Source organism: Tetrao urogallus (assembly GCF_951394365.1).
Source record: "Tetrao urogallus genome assembly, chromosome: 12".
NCBI lineage: Eukaryota > Metazoa > Chordata > Aves > Galliformes > Phasianidae > Tetrao > Tetrao urogallus.
In genome coordinates this window covers 3,768,293-3,788,278 of record NC_136825.1, presented here as the reverse complement: position 1 = coordinate 3,788,278, position 19,986 = coordinate 3,768,293, and the positions used below count along the sequence as shown (strand labels likewise).

The 19,986-nt window shown below is 35.7% G+C and overlaps 1 protein-coding gene across 1 annotated transcript in view; it reads left to right on the top strand.

The window, feature by feature from the left end:
* CDH13 (cadherin 13) overlaps positions 1-19,986 on the top strand; it is a gene marked incomplete at both ends in the record, with an annotated part of 413,730 nt that overhangs the window by 176,873 nt on the left and 216,871 nt on the right. The window contains one exon of the mRNA XM_079541296.1: positions 1,653-1,769. Coding sequence (XP_079397422.1) covers positions 1,653-1,769 — 117 coding nt within the window. The remainder of the gene's footprint in view (positions 1-1,652; positions 1,770-19,986) is intronic.

The following is a 19,986-nucleotide window of genomic DNA, read 5'->3' as shown; positions in this document are numbered from 1 at the left end:
TTCAGCTCCTTTTATTTGACATGTCATGTGTTTTTATCTTGAACTTTCTCATGAATTTTTATTAGGGGAAGTTCTTTTGGGAAAGGGATTGAAAGACAAAAATAGGGACCCAAGTGGCCTTAAGCTGAAAGATTAAAGAGAAGTGGCAAAGCCTTTGGGACAGATGGGAACTCCAAATCAGGGTGAGCCCCTACAGGTTATGAAAACTGGCAGAGTCGTTCTCACTTCTCTTTGACTTTATCATAGCTAAAGATGACAGCCGAAGACTTGCTTTCCTTGTTACTGTTTGTCACCAAATTTACGAAGTCGCGCTGAAGCTCATAGATGTAAAGCAGTGCTTGATGGTGATACGCTGTGTGGGAGTGTAGGTGGGAGGCTCTTATGCAGATGGCAGCAGCAGCAGCCTGAGGAGTTCCTAACTGACGTTCAGATTGTGTCATTGAGAAAACCCAGTCGTTTTTGCCTTTTTATAACAATACAGCATCAAGATGAAGCTGTCCTTAGATGATAAAGTGGTGTTATTAAAACAACAACTTGAATTCCTGATTAGAAAATTCACTGCATTGAGAAAACAAGGAAAATTGCATGGTATGATGTAATTATCTTCCCAAAATCAGACGATTCATTCAACCTGTGATTTGGTTCACAAAACTCACAACTGTCTGAACAAACAGTGGTGATCTGAACCTTTTCCAGTTTCAAAATTCACTCTCCAAACAGTGCAAATTGTGATGTTTCTTTTAGAAAGGGGCCTGTATCAAAGTGAGAGCTCTGGGAGATGGGGAAAGGTTGGTTCTGACCTTGGTAGCTGAAGGTAGAGATCTGCAGAAAGTATAGGATAAGAAACAGGAGAGGTCCACTTCTGGGAAACTGCATTTTGGGCATAGAGAAAGCACTGAGAAGATCAGAGAGAAGTTTGGGAGGGAAGGCAGAGATGTATTGGACCGGGCTTCAAGGAGCTGGAGGACATTGGAAAGTATGCATGAAGTGCTGAATTGCTGGAAGCTCCTCTAGATCTGAACAGCCCAGAAAATGTAGTGGGGGAAAAATGCAGCTTGTGTATGAACCATATCCATTTCTTTTCTTTCAGATATGGTAGTGTGAAGTTTTCCCCATGTAAAAGAAACCTATTAGATGATATTCTGAGTTATGCCTGGGCTTTGTTGTACGTTGTTTACTTTTAGCTTACAAGTGTTTGGTCTGAGACATCAGCAGCTGGGGACTGTCTTGGAAAATCACCTCTGAGTTCTGTTTGCTGGAAAGCGTGGACTGAGAAGTGACCAAGTGTAGATGCAACTTCATGTGTGATAATAGAAAAAATATGTAAAACATTTAAAGTAGGGTTTCTTAAAGGTCCCATGCTAGTATTTGAGTTCAGCTAAACCTTGTTTATGATTTAAGCAGTCCTCTGAGTTTTAGTCTATAGGAATACAAAATGAATATGGATTGTCTACACTTTCATAAGTAAAATAAACCTACAGTTTTAAGTAGTTTGCAATGTTATCACTCATCACTGGAAAATGTAATATAAAGCCTGTTAGTTCATCTTAATTTTACCTCAAGATACAGGGAGCGGAAATAACAACTGAGTGTTATGTTGAAAGTCATTGTAATTTGTCTTTTTTTTTTTTTTTTTTTTTTTTTTTTTTTAGGAAATGTTTAAGATAGAAGGCAACCTTGGAATTCCAAGACAAAAAAGGGCTATTCTGGCAACTCCAATATTAATTCCAGAAAATCAAAGACCACCATTTCCCAGATTAGTTGGCAAGGTAAGTTCAAAAATATAAATATATAGAGAATTAAATTAAATTAAATTTTGATTTTTTTAATTAATTTTAATTTTTTAAAAAAATTAATTAAATTAAAATTTTGATTTTAAATAATGTTTATTCTGCTTTAAAGAATGTATTTAAGGAATGCCTTTGGTAGCGTACATTATGGTAAAATGTATTCATCAGAACCACGTGGCTTGATGAAGCTGCTGTCTGTAATAGAGGTTACTGCCTACCTGTCTGTCTGTGTGTGAGGCTGAGGCTGAAATCTAGGTTGGGAATGTTGTGGAGCATAACTTACTGAGTAGTGTGGATTAGCTTGTTTTTAGTCTTAACCCGTAGGAGGTCCTAAGGTAAAAATGTCCTAAGTTCACATGCTTAAATTCACTTATAATGTCTAAAGACTAAGACAGACTTTGCACTCGTTTGTGGTTTATTTTTGATGAAAAATGGAAAGTTCTTGTGGCTACAAGAATCTGTGTAAATTAGAATTCAAACAACTCTTTTCTGAAACTTTAACTATATGGCTAAACTAGGAAATCGTTCAAAGTGAAATACAAGTGATGGTTTAAATGGCTATTTGGGCAACAGAAGTTGTAATTACGTGAATATACTTTGTACACTGACAGTTATGAAGCAGGAACTCCATGTCCCTCCTTCAGTAGGTGTGACAATGACAGACAGCCTATGGAGCTGGGGAGTACATTCGTAATTCCCACCAGTGGGATTGCTAGAGCTAAATGCACAGCTCAAGGGCAGAATCTTACTCTACAATCAATGTGTAATTTAGCCAGCCTGGACCTCATCAGTTACTTTAATAGTTAGGAAAGGTTGTTTTCCATTCAGTAAAATGAAAGAATAATCTGTTTTGTATTTTTTTTTTCTCCGTTCTCAGTAATTTATAGTAATTTCTGAACTCCATGTCATGTTTTGTAGTTCAACAGTTAGAGAGCAGTACCTTAGTAAATATTGTTGGCTAACATATTAGTGAAAAATAGTTAATTTTAAAACTTCTCTTGCTCTATTTTAAAAGAGAGAGATTTGGAAAGACTTCATATACATAGGTATGGTGTCTTGTTTTTCATGTTTGTTTTTGCCCCTCATTCTCCTTCTTCCTCAGGTAATCTGAGTTGCTTGCTAGAAGTGCCTCTGTTAAGTATTTTTATTGCTAGCTTAGGTTGATAGCACTGGTAATTGAGCTTTCTTAAGCAGAATGAGATGAATCTGGTCCTACTTATATTCAAATGTTTTTTTTTCTAGCGTCTTGTCATCTGGATTTGTTATAATTCTTCAAGTAGTAGTTAGGGATCACATGTTAAGTGTGGTAGATGATGTACAAACAGAACTGTTTGAGCATCTGGCAGTTTGTTTTTCAGAAGCCCTGAGATACCTCTTTGCAACTGATGATTAAATTATAGGAACTACAAATGATCAGCACCTTGAAATACTTGAGCTGATATCAGTTTATTAAGTCTTTAAATACAATTTTTTTCAGTATATTTCCAACATAGGTATCTAGACCACTATTTTGGCTGTAGTCTATTGTAGGTAATAATGTGACTGAGACAAAGCTTGTGGAGATATTTATAATAAGGGAATGAAATATTCCATGTCAACTGCAGTAATTTGTAAGTGAATGCTTAATAAAGCATAAATAAAGAGGTTTAGAGCCTCGAAGATGTTGAATGTAGGGAAGAGAGTCTATTGTTCTTCAGATACATAATTCAATAGGAGTGAAAGCTGAAAATAAAAGCAATCGTTTGAGGTCTTTGTTGACTTCTCACAGAGCTTTATAAACTATGTGAGGAAGTTTGAAGTATAGAGATGTTCAGAGCACCTTAAACACCCAATTTATGTACTTGTTTTAGACCCTGCACAAACTGTTGAAAAGTTTGGTCATCTTTTTCATTTAACTTCAGAAGCTTATTCTGAATTGTTTGTGAATTTACCAGAGTTCTGTACACTTCTGTGAGAGCTGAGAAATACAGTTGTTCTTGAACTTAAACTTTACCATCTCTCTGGTCAATTGTAAGTACTGTGAAGGTGACATTGCAGGCATGTTTTATTGTCATTTCTATGGCCTATAGAGAAAAAGAGAATGTGTGAAGAATGCTGATCACAAGCTTTGAAGATTGATAACGTGCATGTTACTTGAGAATTTGAAAAATGAAAGAGAAAACAGATTCTGGGTTATAGTTTCATCATGTAATTGCCAGTATTCATGGCTGAGCACTTGTGTAGTTTTGCTGTGAAGCAAATGGCAGAGATTCTCATAACACAGGCTCACTAGAGCTCACTCCATCTGCCCAACATGCTGAGCAGTGCCCTGGTTTCCACTATGGTCTGTGCTCAGCATCAGCTTGAGCTGAACTCTGATGGCTTTTCTATGAGAACACAGCTCTTTCCTATTCCAGAGCTGTGATATAAATATGAAATAGCGAGACCTCTGGAAGGGACTGTAGCTAAGGAACAATTGTAGCATTTAAATAGATGCTTCCAAGTTTGGGCAGTGTTTTGTTTCAGTGAGCGCTATGGAGTATTTCCTATTTTATTCAGACATGGGCAGGCATACTGTTTGTATGAACTACAGGATATAGAGGAACCCACAAGTTTACTTTTGTAGTTATTATGTGTATGTATTGCATTTTGGTCACCCAATACTGCTGTGTCTCCACCTCTACTGGCGAAGTCTCAAAGGAAAACTAAAGAGTGACTCTTAGAATATACTGCTTGGGTGTAGTAAAAACATAATACTGAACATTATTGAGCTTGCTTCCTATTAGGATGAACACGGCTGATTCAGTCTGTCAAGCATTATAGTGAGGAAAACGAATTAGTTCCAGCCCTGTGCAGTCATTTTCAGAATAATTTTACTTCAGGAAGTTGCCTTCTGCAGTGACTTGTATCTGAGAGGGTACAGAAAATAAATCATCAAAGTCAGGGAAAAATGTGTAACATCTGTTGGCTCACTTTTTCTTACTGCGGCTGTAACAGGTATCCAAACATGTCTGAGGACTGTACCAACTGATAAAGGGTCAGAAGTCGTCCCCTGTGCTATTTCAGGGCTGGCATAGCTCTGTGGCATTCCATGAATGTTGGATCTTCATAGTACTTGATAATTTCTGAAGTGGAATCCCATGAGCATATTTAAGATGTCAAGCTCGTTTCTGACTCCAACATGCTACATAATTTTCCAGAAAAGTCAAGTTCTTCAGGTGATAAATAGCAATAAAAACATTTAAGAGTGTGTGCGTGTGTGCGTGTGTGTGTGTCTGGGAGAGGTGGATGGTGAGAGGGGTGGATCAAAAATAACCACACACGTTCTGCATGGAGAATAATTACTATTTTTGTTTACCTCTCATCTTCATTATGCTCCCGAAGTTCCTCTTGCTGCTCATCAGAACTGTAAAGCTTTCCTGAATGAATGATGAATGGAATATGGGATAGGGATGGTCAAATACAACTTGTTCTGTTTAATGCTATTGTGTGGTGCAGGTAGTGTCTACATGAAAGCTTCCAGGTTCACCCTGAGTATTGCGTTCCTTTTCTTCCACCTACTTCAGAAGAATTTCCAGTGTAGTTCATTCCTCTATCCTGACTGCCTCCTGTTTTCCAACTCCCACTAACACAATGCTGCCTGGAAATACGCAAGGTTGTTTGGAAGTGATTGCAGAAGCTGCCAGCAGTTGAACTACTTATTAGTGCTTGGTTGGAAGCAAGGCAGATATACAAAACCAGGAGAGCAGAGGGAGAAAATTTTTTTCCATAATTAGGAATCAATAGCATAAAAAGAAAATCATGGTAATTTTAGAGGACTTCACTGATCAAGATTTGATGTTGTAACTTGGGAAGGAGATGGCGCACCGGATAAGTGGAAATATTGGATTGTTTTAATTAAGAGAAAATTTAAGGTCAGTATTTAGTATAGCAAGGAAATACATGTGTAGAGGCTATTTTCTTTTCTGCTGTGACTTTCTGTCACACCCACTTAGGGATAAGTGTTTTGCCTAGCCATTGCACACCCTTGGTTAGGGGATCCCTTAATTAAATAACTATTATAGACATGCTGTGCTTGTAGGTAAAGGAATCTCGCCTTTCAGCAAAACCTGAGCTGCTGCATATAATCCTTCATTCCTGAGGGAGAATAGGAAGATGAAAATATTTTAATACATCCTTGCTACTATGGGCCTATGTGTCCAGATGGTCCAGACTACAACTGTTGACTGTTATTGATGTGTTTTGTTTAGCTCGTGCTGATATAGCACAGAGATATGATATGCAATTTTAGTCTCTCTCCATATGCTACTCTTCCATTTTTTTTTTTTTTTGTCCACATCAAGTCTAATGAAGTGTAAAACAGTGGGATCTGGAATTATCCTGTAAATACTTGCTGTGGATTGATTTTTTTATATATGATAAATCCATTATTCTATTATTTAATAAAGGTATACCCTTCGTTAGAAGGAGGATTTTTAGTTGTTTTAACATAAGATATGGAAGCTCTAAATGTCCCTGCAAAAACTGGCTGAACTTAAAATGGTTGGTGTAGACCAGAAGACGTAGAAGAACATTAGAGATTATGAAATAAACAATGACTGAATGAAGAAGATGCAAAACTTTGGTTTTTGCCAGTAAGATAATTTGTTGTGGGTTTTTTGACTGTTTAGTTTGTCTTTTGGAAATGAAAGGAGTGGTGGGTGCTCTCCTCATGCTTTATATTAGATAGATCCCTGCCTTTCATCTGTGTTGATGGACAGTTAAGCTGCCAAATGACAATTAGATGGCAGAACTGATCTAAGCTCAAGGAAAAAAAGTAATGAAGGCTATCAAATACAATAGAAATCTCTATGATCAGGGTGTTTTTTCCCTCTTCAAAACTGTGAATTTATGAAGTTTTTTTTTTCCTCCTTCAAGTTGTGAATTTAAGGCTAAGTGAAAACACAGCTTGTCTGTTAATGCTATGATAGAAAAACCTAAAAGGAGAAGAAACTGAAGATAACTATGGAAAAGCTGCTGGAAGCTTATTATTTTTGAGTGGATATCTGATTGAGGCCTTTTGTATATGATAAATTATATGCTTCACAGAAGAGGAGTGTGAAGCATTAAAGATGAAGCTGGAAAAAATGCTAAACTAGAGGCAAAATTTGAAAAGAAGGTGATAGAAAAGACAAGAGAGACATGGTGATGATCCACAGATCTTTGAAGAGAACCTAGAGGGAAGTATTGTAGATTATAAGGAGGACGCGAAAGACAGCAAAGAACAAGATCAGCCAGTGAAATAAAAACTGAAATGTATTTCTTCTACTGGACGATTCGGAAGTAAATGGCAGTTGAAGCAAGAGGGAGGGAAGGAAAGGATCTTGCTTGGATTGCTGTCCAAATCTGGAAGTCTAAATCTCTTTCCAGAACCAAGAAATGTGTGATTCTTTACCAACTTTCTGGATTCCAGCTGAATCTCAGTTCTTGCTCTGAATCTTTGATTTGTACAAAAAAAAAAAAAAAGTGCAGAAACAGGAGAACAAACTCCTTGCTAAGAAACTAGAGCTGTGTCTGAGCTGCATAGGAAAAATCCACTGGATTTTTGAAATTATTTTCTAATTATTTTTAATCTGTTTTGTTGTGTTCATATAATCATGACCACAGATCTAAATGATCAGGCTACACCAAAGCGGATGCTTAGAGGAGGGGAGGTGTCTATCAGCAAGAATTTGGGCTTCTCCAGAGGGAAGAGTATTTAGGCTATGACAGCTGTAAAAGTGGTTCCATCAGAAAAATAGTGGAGTGATTGACTCCTGGGAAGCATTGCAGGGTGGGGATGTTTTTCAGAGATTGGAATTGCTCGAGCACAAATTGTTCTGGCTTCTTACACCGAGGCTTGATGGCACATAAGGAGAACGCTCTTTTAAAGTGTGCAGAAGAAATGTATCTATCAATCTACACGGAAAGACATCCAGAGATGAGAATCTACAGCAAAGGGTGGAAGAAAACTGTGCAGAAATTGGGAAAAAGTCTGAAACTGATACATTTTATTTCATGTAAGCAATAAGGACAGTCTCAACAAATAAGTCTCTTTCTATTTCAGCTAAGAAAGAGATTGGGATTATACAAAATCCAGTTACAATGCTAGTACATAACTAGTTGTGTGCACTAATACGTTGGGCAGAAACATGTATATCAGAGTTCAGTTTGTTCAGTCTAGTATGGTGTTTTATTAGGTCTATAGTGAGTGTAGTCATTTAAGCCAAGGGAAAATACTGGCATAATAACAAATGGATACAGATTTTTGTCTCAAGATTAGGGAAAAGCTTTTTGATCTTCAGAGAAGATGGATTAATTTCTACGTCTTCCAGGGTGAGGAATTCAAAGTGTGATAAATATACAGTCACAATTGCATAATACATCTTCTTCTGTTCATGAGAAAACAGACACCAAGACATTTTCTCCAATTCTAGGGTTCTTGACAATGTGTAATACTCTGATTTGGACCTATGTGGACTACTGAAGATAATGTGGAATCTTATGTGATGAAATTTGTGGCTTTCCAGAAAGGATGCCACAACAGAAAGGATGTTTATGGAAAAATACCAACCTACATCAGCAATAAATGCAATGCAATGAATAGCACTGCATTAAATTAAAAGGCTTTCAATACAAGTACATGAACTATTAAGCTACAGCTTGTTAATTTGCATTAGAGGGTGTGCATTTGATATCCCAATAAACCATTAGACGAAGACAGCATTTCAAATTTACCTCATTTTCTGAAAGATCTCTCTTTAAGCTTGTCCTCTTTTAAAATATTGATAGTCACACAAACAATTCCATCAGAATACATTTGTACTCTTTAAGTTGAGGAATTTTAATGGAAATCTTTTTAAAATGCCCTTGTTTACTTAAGGCATTCTTGGAGGAGTCAAACTTACACACCAGATGCTTTCACAAGCAGGAAAATTAGAATTTACTTTTGTTTTTTCATTCTTTTGAGTCATTAGTATGGATAAAAGAACTTTTAACCATTTGTGGAATACTTTCTAATCTAGTTACCATGGTTACAAGTTTTGTTGGAGATATAGGTGTTCTACAGGAATGATGGAATTAAACTTTCTGCCCAATATTGAAATATCCAGTTCCTAATTTCCTTCTGTGTAATAAATCATGCTAATGACCCGAAGTGAAGCACAGAGGAGATGATATTTTATGCTCTGAAGTTTTCCAGCATACCACAGTTTAACAATTACATTGTTTGTGTTAACTTTGATCTTAGAATTTAATATCTTAAACTGTGCTGCAGATGAATGTAGAGGGGAAAAAGTCAGCCTTTGCCAATGAATTACATATGTAAAATAGCTGAGATAAAATAAAACCCTGATAACTAATTTTTCATTCATGCATTAATAGAATTTTAGATTCATGTTTAAGGGAAAATGTGTTTGAATTATTTTTAAATGCAACAGCTATATAATCTAATGATGCCCAGTTACATCTTGTTCCACAGTGATTGTTTTATTTATATGGTGTTTTCAAATTTCTAAACAGATTAGAAGCTCTCCTGAACTCCGTCTCCTTTCTAGCTTTCTTGACTCAAATAAACTACCAGACTCCTGTTTCGAATGCTATTCTTACCTGATCTTACTGGTCATATCTTGAACAGAGAATGCCACTGACAAAAGCAGACACAAAATCCCCCTTCTGGGCTGCAGAATAAGTTAAGCTGCCAATTCCTAACCTGTTTCTCCATGATTTTTGTGACTCCACTGATTCATTTCATTTTGGTCAGTTTTCGTCTTTGCAGTCTTCCATTCTGAGTCTAAGTCCAGACCTAATGGAAAGTTTTTGATATCCACATTGAATTTTCACTGTCTTGATTTAATTCAGTTATTTGAAATAAGCACTGATTCTGCCAGCTTGAAAAAGCTGTTTTCTTATTGAACATCTTCTTTTGATCAATATCTTGATCTCTGCATTTTCAGCCAGGTCACATTTAACCTTAAGACATGGGGCCTAATTGTGTAATCTTAGATTGATAAAACAGGATATTTGGATCCAGGATTTCTGTTTGCTTGTTAACTTCAATTTGTAGAATTGCTTCTACAAATCTGCTTACCGTAATGCTTCCTTTTAAGCAGTGTAACAAATGCAGCAGACTATCCAGCATTACAGAGCAGTGTGCTGTGCTAATATATGATTAGAAAGGAGATGAAATCTCCAGAATACGGAAGTCAGTGGAGAGAACACTACCATTGACCGTCCTTTAAAGCAATTAAGGTATTTAATAACTGTGAATTCTGACTGATCTGAGTTTGATCTGTTTGTTACCTGAATACTGTCCCTTCTCTATCCAGTTATTTTCCCTTCTCATTCCTTTTGTTTCCTATTATGAAAAATCTGTCAATAGCAAGTTGGTAGTGTAATATAAAGTAATATCCAAATGAATGACATTTTAGAAAGAAAAATAACTTATCTCTGCCAATTTACAAGCTAAATACTGTGGTACTGTCAACTTCAATACTTACATTAAGGAAAGACTTTAATAAAGACATTTTGTGGACTGGACTGGTGATAAATCTGATATTACTACCTGTGGCTTGTTAAATTGACACCAAGTGAAGATGGCTGGCAGAGTATTTCCAAAAGGAAAAATGATATGTATTATGTATGGCTCGTCTGCAAGGTGGAGTAAACAGCTGTCACACAGAGAACAGCAGACATTCTCTTCCTTCTAACTGCTGGATCTCTCTGATGGTGTCTGACTAATTACAACCCTTTTGTGTTTTGCTCTTGGCTTTATTATGCTTGGATAATTTTTCTTTTGCGTTTTTTCTCTCACATTTATTCTACTGTATAGTAACAGATAGTAGTGTAGGTGAAAGAGCGTGGTGCTAACGTGTATCATGACAGCTATGTTTCAGTTCAATAAACATTTTCCTTCTCCTCCACAAGACTTTTGCTACTCTTTTTTCCAACTGCCTTCTAAGGGCAAATTTCTTTTTTAACCTTTCTGGTTAATCATCTTTTCCACTTAGTTTGTAGCCTGTTTATGAAGTTGAGAAGTGAACTAAGTCATTTGTACATATAGGGATTAAATGACTTTTATACCTTTATACCTTTAAGTGTATAATGAGCACACATTCTTTTTCCCTTACCTTATTTAAAACCAGCTGATGTCTTTTATCATCATTAATAATATGTCATTTTGAAGTAAATGTTACTCTGCTCTATTGACCTATTTTTCTTTCAGGGTCAAATACTTAAGATGTAGGAATTATTTCATTGTAATCACCATCCCACTGTTGAATTAAAATCTTCAATTTCCTTTTGCCTGTCTTTGGAAGCAAGCATTCTAGCCTGACCACTCTGCTTTCTTTAAAATATGTCAGAAAAAGAGAAAAATTGCTTCCTGTCATTGAAACGTTGCTTAAACAAAGGCAAATGAAAATTCAGGCATCTGTACCTGTAGATTAATCTGCTCACCAGTGTTCTGTAATGAGATTAGCAAGAGCTTTGATTTTTGTTTTTTTATAACATTCTGTAAGTTTTCCTTGAGAAATTATGCATTGCTGAAATTTATATATTTTGAATTTAAATACAGGAATCATGTACATATATATACATTTATATGTACATATTCATAAATGTGTGCATACAAATGAATGTGTACAAACGAGTACATATATGCACGTCAAGGCTTTCTTGGGTCAGTGCTATTGGTTTGCAGGTCCTTTTTATCCCTTTTTAATCCATAAAATGCCTTTATGAGCACGTTGATTCTATTGGAGCTCTACTGATTTCATCTGTTCATATGTCAGTGAGTGTCAGTAGCATCTTTGTTCCTTCAAATCTTGTCATATTCCTTCCCTCTCACTTCTGAGGAGGTAAATACAATGTATTAAGAAATGACTTAAATAATTGTACCTTTTTGCAAACGCAGTATTTCGTTATTTTGTTTAAAGCAAGTTACAATTTAAGCTGAGATGCAGAGGTCTTCATGAGCTTGTCCTTGTCACTCAGTGCCTCCATGGAATATCAATGTGTGAAGTACATACCAAAAATTTCTGTATCACTGTGCAATGATGTCTAACCTTAAGCATATTGAAACTAATAAATTCTCCCAACTATGTAAAAAAGACTTTTTATCAGGCCAGCTGTCCTGGGAAATTTAATTATATTTGCAAGAAAAATTGTGAAAGTAGCTGTGGAAAATATGGGTTTGATCAAGATTTCAGTTTGTCTATCTTTCCTATATCATCATAAGTATTTTCACACTGCTTTTGAAGTTCTGCTTCTCATTTCTACAGCACATTGAAGAAACTATTAAGCTTACATTTTCAATTGAGCATGTGGGACATGAGGATGGATTTTGATAATAAAAATCTGTGCAACAACGACATTCAGAAATTGAAAGTAGTGGTGATCCTCTGATCCAGTAACATGTGTCTTAATATTTTTTTACTTATTAGAATTGCTAAAAACAAAAAAAACAAAAAAACAGGAAATGTGTATGTAGCTTAGTGTGGACAGAAGTTGAATTGAGGGGCTATATTAATTTAAAAAATCATGTCCAGACCTGATCTGCAATATATTACAAGTTTTTTCGTGATCGATTGAAGCAATGAAGTCTGGCTTCCTGCACATATTCATTTCCTGCAATAAACGCAAATCTTCTTACCTGTGATAACACCTCAAGCACAATGACCTTAAATCACCCCCACAGTACCCACAGCTCTGCCAGTGTTATTTTCTACTTACTGTCATTTCAAGCTGAGTGAGAGAAAGCACATTGTGGAGCTGCAGCCAATCTGATTGGGAATGAATATGTGAAATCAAAATGAATGCTCTTCCTTTCTGTTTCTTTTTGCCGTGGAAGTGGCTACAATTCTAATAGAATTTCTAGGAACTTTGGATCTTTTGGGGGGCTAAATTTAGTTGAAACTAAAAAGGTGGGTGAGAGAGATTGATCATTTAAATGGTGTGGGTTTTGTTTTTTAAGGGCATCAGGACATAAAAAATACTGTGGTCAGTGAGAGCCATTCCATGTTGTACTGAGTAAAATTCTCTGAGTGCGCCCCAAAAAGCCTGTGGGGAAGTTCTGGATGCTGCTAAATGTTCTGTGATTCCTAGAGTCGTTCCAGAAGAAAAAATGTGCAATCCTATTGAAGGCTACTGTAATTTAATTTGGTTCCTAAAACGTTATTCATGCCTCTGATGTCACACTGACATATACAGTGTGTTCAGGTGAAATTGTCCTAACGTCTGAGCCATAAAACAGGCAGAAGTTGGCCCTGAGTTTAGGGCTGTTTGAAGCTGGGATTTTCATTTCAATGATTTAAGGCTTCAGTTCCAATTTTTTCCTTTGCAGTGCACTGGAGAGGGGCTAAATGTAACAACTTCATTTTCTAATATTTGTTTTGTAGATATATGTGAGACCTATTATTCAAGGATGAGTGGGGCAAACAAACGCTGCATATAATGAGTGAGAAGACAGTAATATGTCTATGTTTCTATGCAGGGCTGTCATAGGAATGGAGAATTCAGGTATACAGAATGCAATGTCTGACATCAGTTAAGTACCATAAATAGCTTTTTTGTTAGCATATAGTAGGCTGATATGCCAAAGCTTTAAAATGCTTATGGTTCCTTAGTTTTGGAGAAGCTCAAGAACTGTGATAAGACAACAGTGCAACTGAATGACTGATCACTCTTTAGATTTGTGGTTGTAATGGGAGTTTACCAGTGTCCTAACTGGATACAGGTGCACGTTTAAATTTCTGACATGTTTAAATTGTTGTGCTGGTCTGTAAATATAGTTAAAAGGCTGATACACTGTGTTGCAGTTGAAGGTTGCTAAGAAATGCCAGTGGTAAGTCTACTAATTGACAGGAGGTATATCCTTGCCTATTGATTTCTTTGGCTGACATTGAAATGAATCATTTACAGTTGAAAAGACTTGACTGCTCTTTCTAAATACCACTTTCAAAACATTCTGTGTTTTTCTTAATAGCTGATAAATTTGGAACTGTCTTAAGCTATTCTGTATCTTTGGCACAATCACTGTAGCTATAGAAACATACATACTGAGGTGATCCTCTTTGTTGGTGAAATTAGTAGACCTTGTTAAAATATTTTTTCTAACTCCACGATGTGTTGGTGACTAATTCATGAAAAGTAGTTACTGATACCATTAAAAATTTCTTCAGTTTTATTTGAGAATTCTGATTGTATGCCTGCAGCCTTACTTTTCAGTAAAAAATTAAATAAGGAAGTCTGATCCTGGGGAAACTATCTTGCTTCGTTAATCTAAAGGTTTGTTTTACCTCATTACTTATCCATACAGCTTGTTTACTAGACTTGTGTATCTCTTAAATTAGAACAGAAATTCACATATATTCTATTTCTGAATTCCCTGTGAATTTAGATGTGCTCTTGTGCCTTCATCACTATGCATATCAAAAATTATTCAGAGGATCTCTGAGTGTTTTGATTCTATTTTTGTTAGGTTCACAAATATTCAAGATATGGGGGTTTTTTGCATGAAAATGAAGAATGAAATTTAATATATTGAGAGTACAGGGAAAATAAATTCAGGTGCACTCCCAGAAATAACATGCATTGTATTTGTTATATTGGATTTTTTGTCATTTTATAACTGCACTTAAATAGAGGGAGACCTAAATTGTATAAATAATCTAATCCTATAGATACTGGTAAGACGTGGGTTGTGTTATTTGTTAGCACTGAGTTGAAGAAATGTCTGTGAAAAATTGGTGTATTCTGAATGTACAGATATGTATCAGAAATCAAATATGGGCACACGTGATTACCAATTATCACCTAATAATGTCAGTATGAGAAGGAGGTGATTAGTATGAAGTGGAAATAGCCTTAGAATGAAATTGTTTTCTTTTTAGACATGAGTTCTCCTTTCTGTCAAGCAGCAGTGAGCCAGTGCCGTATGGCTGCAAACCCAAGGCTTCATTTTTGCTTATGTTTAAATAAGGTATAAAACTGAGGGCCAGAGTAGTCATGGCTACTTAGATCACAGTACAATTGAGTGCCCTCTCTGCGCAGTAGAGGTAGGAAAGCTCCTGCTTTAAAATGCTGCTGGAGACTTGCAGTTCTCTCTGATTTCTATTTGGCTTCTATGACTTCAAGATGGATTACATGTTTGTTACTCATCCTACAGTAGAACACTGATTTCAGTGAATTAAGGAACCCATCAAAAAAACACTTGCTCATTGCAGATCATCTTTCAGCTTTGTGTTTCTGACTGGTGGCAGGCAGAATGCCCTGCATGCAGGCTGGAGCCACTGAAAGGCTGCACCAACATCCATAGAGCTGATGAATGCACCTCCAAGTAGTGCCAGGTGTAACCAGAGCACAGCTCTTTGCAGCTTTTGGGCTGGGTCCAGATGTGCCTCTAAAAGTAGCAGGGTCACCATGTACCAGATTGGTTTCTGCTGGGCAGATTTGAGCTGCCAGTTTTACCTTCTCCTGATGATTGCAACAGAGCCTCCTAAGGACTTTTTAGGAATCAAGAAGCAAGACCAATATCTACCAAAGCTGTGTCCTTAACATTAGCTATAAATTGGTGGTTGTGGTTTTTTTTTTTAAAACTGAGCTCCATTACTGTTGTATGTGATAAAACCATTGTATGTGGTTGGAAACCATCTCATTTTTTACAGTTAGAAAAGGTAATACTATTACAGATAAGGAAATAAAGTTCATCATGGATTTGGTCACAAGTGGATTAAAAAGCCTAAGAATGTATTTTCATGTTTTCTTCTTCGGAAAAAAATAAGAATTCTGTAAGCTCTAATGTAGTTTTCTGTGTTGATAACTGATAAATTCTTCAGATAATACTGACTAGCAAGTTTATCCAAGGTACTGATGCTTTTATTAAAAAAAGAACCAAACCATTTCTTCTGCCTAAATTTCTTTTTTCTGGGCTTCAAGCGAACACTGGGCAAACTCAAACCTTTTATTATACAACCTTGGTTTTTTCCTCCCTCTAGTTTTTTCCTCTCAAAAGTAATTTTCATTCAACCTCATGAGCAGAGCTGTATTCTTTGTATTACGTGGGTTCTTTGGATGCTAATATTCAGTTAATAGCCAGTGACGGGAGTCTGGAAATACTACTGTTACGTTAAGGTATTATGATATATAATTTTTCTGCAGTGTTAGATGTAATAAAATACTGTCTTTTTTGAAAATGTATTTGTTATGAAAAGACATAAACTATATCTTGATGGACAAAGTTTCGCAGAAGATTGAAAAGCTCAATGTTTTATGAGATAAAAAAAGAGATAAGTGACCAAGAAAAATGTTTTTGAAGATATGAAAGAGCTTTCAAAGAGCTTTTTTTTTTTCGGCTGCTGTACGTGATGACAGTAACATTTGTTTGGAATTAGGTTGCTTAGAACATTGCTTTCTAAACAGGATACAGTAAAAATAATATATTATTTGTTTCATTGTGGGGGCTCCCTGTAAAAAATCATCTTAAACTTTGGCAGTGTTTATCTATAAGTAGAGAAAGAAAGTTTCAATAGATTTCTAATAATTATATGTTATAACATTCAAATGTGTTCATGTATATTCTTAAAGAAAAGAAGCTGAGCTTTCACTAAATTCCAAGTTGGTAAATTTATTTTCTCTTGTTGGCTTTTTTCAGGAGTAGCCAACATTGACCATGAGAATATAGCTCCATGTGCAGTAGTTTTTAGTGAGGACTAAAGAAACCAGGAAGCCTTGATTGATCACATTACTCCAGAAATAGGAAAATATTTTGGAGAATCTGTGTTATCTGACTTCAAGGCACTTTTTGCTTGTGGAGGTCAGCAAAGTATTGATTGGGACGAATACTTGTCTAAGGTTTCTTAATCAAGGAGGTTACCTAACACTCCAAATGCAATATAATTAATCACACAAAGTCAACGCGATGTTTGCTTGTGTGGATTTTTATTTATTCTCAAAGAGCTATCAATAAATCTTCTTTATCATCTCATAGTCTGTTAGAGCCAAAAGTAAGCAGTTGTGCAGTTCTTTCTGATCTCCTTGGAAGTGCTAAGAGGTTTCTAGATGATTTCTGTAGGAGATCTTTAAAAATATATGGAGTTTTCTTTCTAAATGAGACTCCAGATTAATGCAGGTTAATATTTGTTTGCCTTTAGGGAAAAGTCAGTTGCAATTGGGATAATTAAGATAAGATCTGTGTGCGTTAAAAGGATAATTAATAGTACGTGCATTTCTTGTTACAAATTAGGGTCCTTTACCACATACCAAAAGCTGCCTGAGATGTGTATTATTACTACTTTGTGCTTTAATTTCCTGTTAAGGCATTTGATCAGTAGTATTGCCAGCTCTGGTACATAGTTTGCTTTATTGCAGTGAGTTGAAGCAATGGTTCATTGCAAGTGAAGAGTAAGTATTTAACATGTACCTGCAAGCCTGTAGGTGACTGCAATTTCTCTTGCTAGCTAATGAGGGCTGAAGTGAAACTGCTGAAAGCACACTAATGTCTGCAAATAATTAGAAAATATATAGAATGCATAGATCTTTGTACACAAATGCATGTGTTTATGCATACATTTTTATATAAATATCTGTTGCAATAGGAGAAAAAAAGCCTCAGTTGGAATGATGACAACTCTTGGCTTGCTGAGTCAGAAAATATAGATGTTTTGCATAATTAAATTTTATAGCTCGGCTTCTAGTATTTCTAGGAAGGAAATTATCAAATTTGATGAATGAATTATCATGCTAAATGCGTGTGATTATATTCTATGGAAATGAAGTTTGAATAATTGGTGTTGTTGCAAAATGGAATGGAATAATTTTATAAGTGCCCGATCAGGTATGCTGAGGCATCTTGATGCAAATGAACATCAGTAATATTTTAGTGTCTGTGATATTTTCTTGAAGTGGTCTCATATAAAAATTAGTAACAAGTGAAGACCTTTTTACTGCGCATACATGGATATAATGTTGTTATTGGACACAAATAGAAGAATTTATTTTGATTCCATGATACCTACTAGTAATTTGTGATATCTTTAGTCTGTCTGTGGCTTTTTACAAGTTCCAAAGACCTTATGTACTTCCATCAAGCACCCAGGAAGTAACAGGTGGTGCTCTACAAACAAACGACCACCTGAAATTATTGTATGTTAAGCATGCTGTATCTCAAGGTACATCAATTTCTAATCAAAACTTAGGCAGAAATAAAACTTCCAAGGAACGAATGGCAAAATCTGCAGTGAAAATGTTGGGATCAGAGATTCACCCTTTGACATTCATGCAACCATTCTACTTCATGACCTGATTGCTGGCTTTGCATAAAGAAGTCAATCTGGTACGTGTTTCATTTGTGGATTTTATATATGTACAGCCCTCTGAAATGTTACCACAAATAGCTTTTGTACTATTATGATAGCTTAATTTAATATGCTTTAAAATCTTTTTTTAAGGTTTTTAAATGGTCACTGACTCTGTCCTTTACTCGTGATATATTGGTTTTGTTCATATTAGGAGCAGTCAGACTTACCAAGGTAGTTTCAGCTCTCTTTTAGGTCTCTAATGTTATGGTTGGCTACCTGCCACTTCTGTGTTACATCTTCCAGACACAGCTGAGCAATAAGGGCCTGGATAGACAGAAATAAGCAGAGGTTAACTATTAACTCTAGTAAGCTTGCATTGTGAAGAAGGCTACACTGTCATGCAGTGCTGACTTGAAGTTACTGAAACCAAACTTTATCATGTAAAGCAGTAATGCAAAGTGGATGAAGGAAAAGAGAGGTGGGAAAACCATCTTAAAGAGCATTCCTGGCTATTATTTTGAATTTTTATATTCTTTTTCACAGCTTTAGGAATTATTTATTGCTTTCTTGTATGTCTGTAAGTGCAACAAAAAACAGCTTTGCTTCTGTCCGTTAAAACATTACATTTTCAAACCATTCAGAAGATTACTTAAAGAAGAAACATGATGGGCTGAGTGGTGTGTAATAACGTTTCATTTCTTATGATAGCTCAAAACCTAGCCTGGGAAAACAAAGTTCACTGTTGAAGAATTTGAATGGGATATGGGTCTTACCTGTACAAGAGTGCAAGGTTATAAATAATGCCTATTTTTCACCATTATTTCAGAAGTATAATTTCTTGTACACTGAAAATATTATTAAAATTATTGCTTAAGTCTTAAAATATTTGGGAAGGTCATTTGTGCAGACAGATGATGACAGTGTAGGTTACTCTGATACAGTTGGTTTCTCTGTGTATCTGACTAGCAGGCTAGATTTGCTTTTCTTGCTTCCTTTTGGATTCTTTTTCACTTAGCAGGTTTTTTTATCATTGTTCAGTTGTCAAATAAAGGTTTCGTTTCAGAAGGTTTTTCAGTTGTTGCTGCTAACTGAAAATATAAGTGTACTTAGAAGACAATAACTGAGATAGTGGACAAGAGTGCATCAAATGTATTATTGAAGCTTAATTGATCCGTAACTCTAGAGATCTTCCAGCTTTTAGAAGTGGAAATCCAAGTTTTAAGTTCTGTGTGGTTTAGAAATTGCATGTTCTTTTTTTGCTAATTTCATCTTGATTGATTCCACAGTTTCTCACCATGATTTCATGAAGAATGATGTACATTAAAGACTGTATTGCAATTATTGAGCAGACATCTGAAAGCTTCTTAAGAGACTCTGTCACTAATTACAACTCCATTAAGATGTTTTCACATCAGAACCCATAGATTAATGCATTATATTTCTAATTCTAATGTGAGTTAAGCACTGTAAAGTTTAAGAGTGACCTCTTTACAGTTGGAAGGAGAATCTAAGGTAGTGGTAGCTTTTTAACTGCAAAGGTTTTAATTGTCTGAATGTGGATTTTGAACCTTTATCTTTGGTTTTTGGGGGATATAGGAGAAAGGAAGGAAGAGGAGAAAAAGTGTAAAAATTATTTAAAAGATTTCATGAAACTTAAGATGTGCCTTTCCATACCTTGGTGACACTGGCACTGGCAAGAGAAAACAAAAAATATTTCAGAACATCTAATCTGGTTAAACCTGGAAGTGTGAATGCAAACTCACCTATATAATTGCTAACAAAGCCACTCTCAGTTAATGTTTTAACCTTTAGAACTAGGCAAATCAAAGAATGCTGTAGTTAAAATGCTCATTAGCCCCATTTAGAAGTTAGGAACTGAGGAAAGCTGAAGTGTCCTTTAGAAA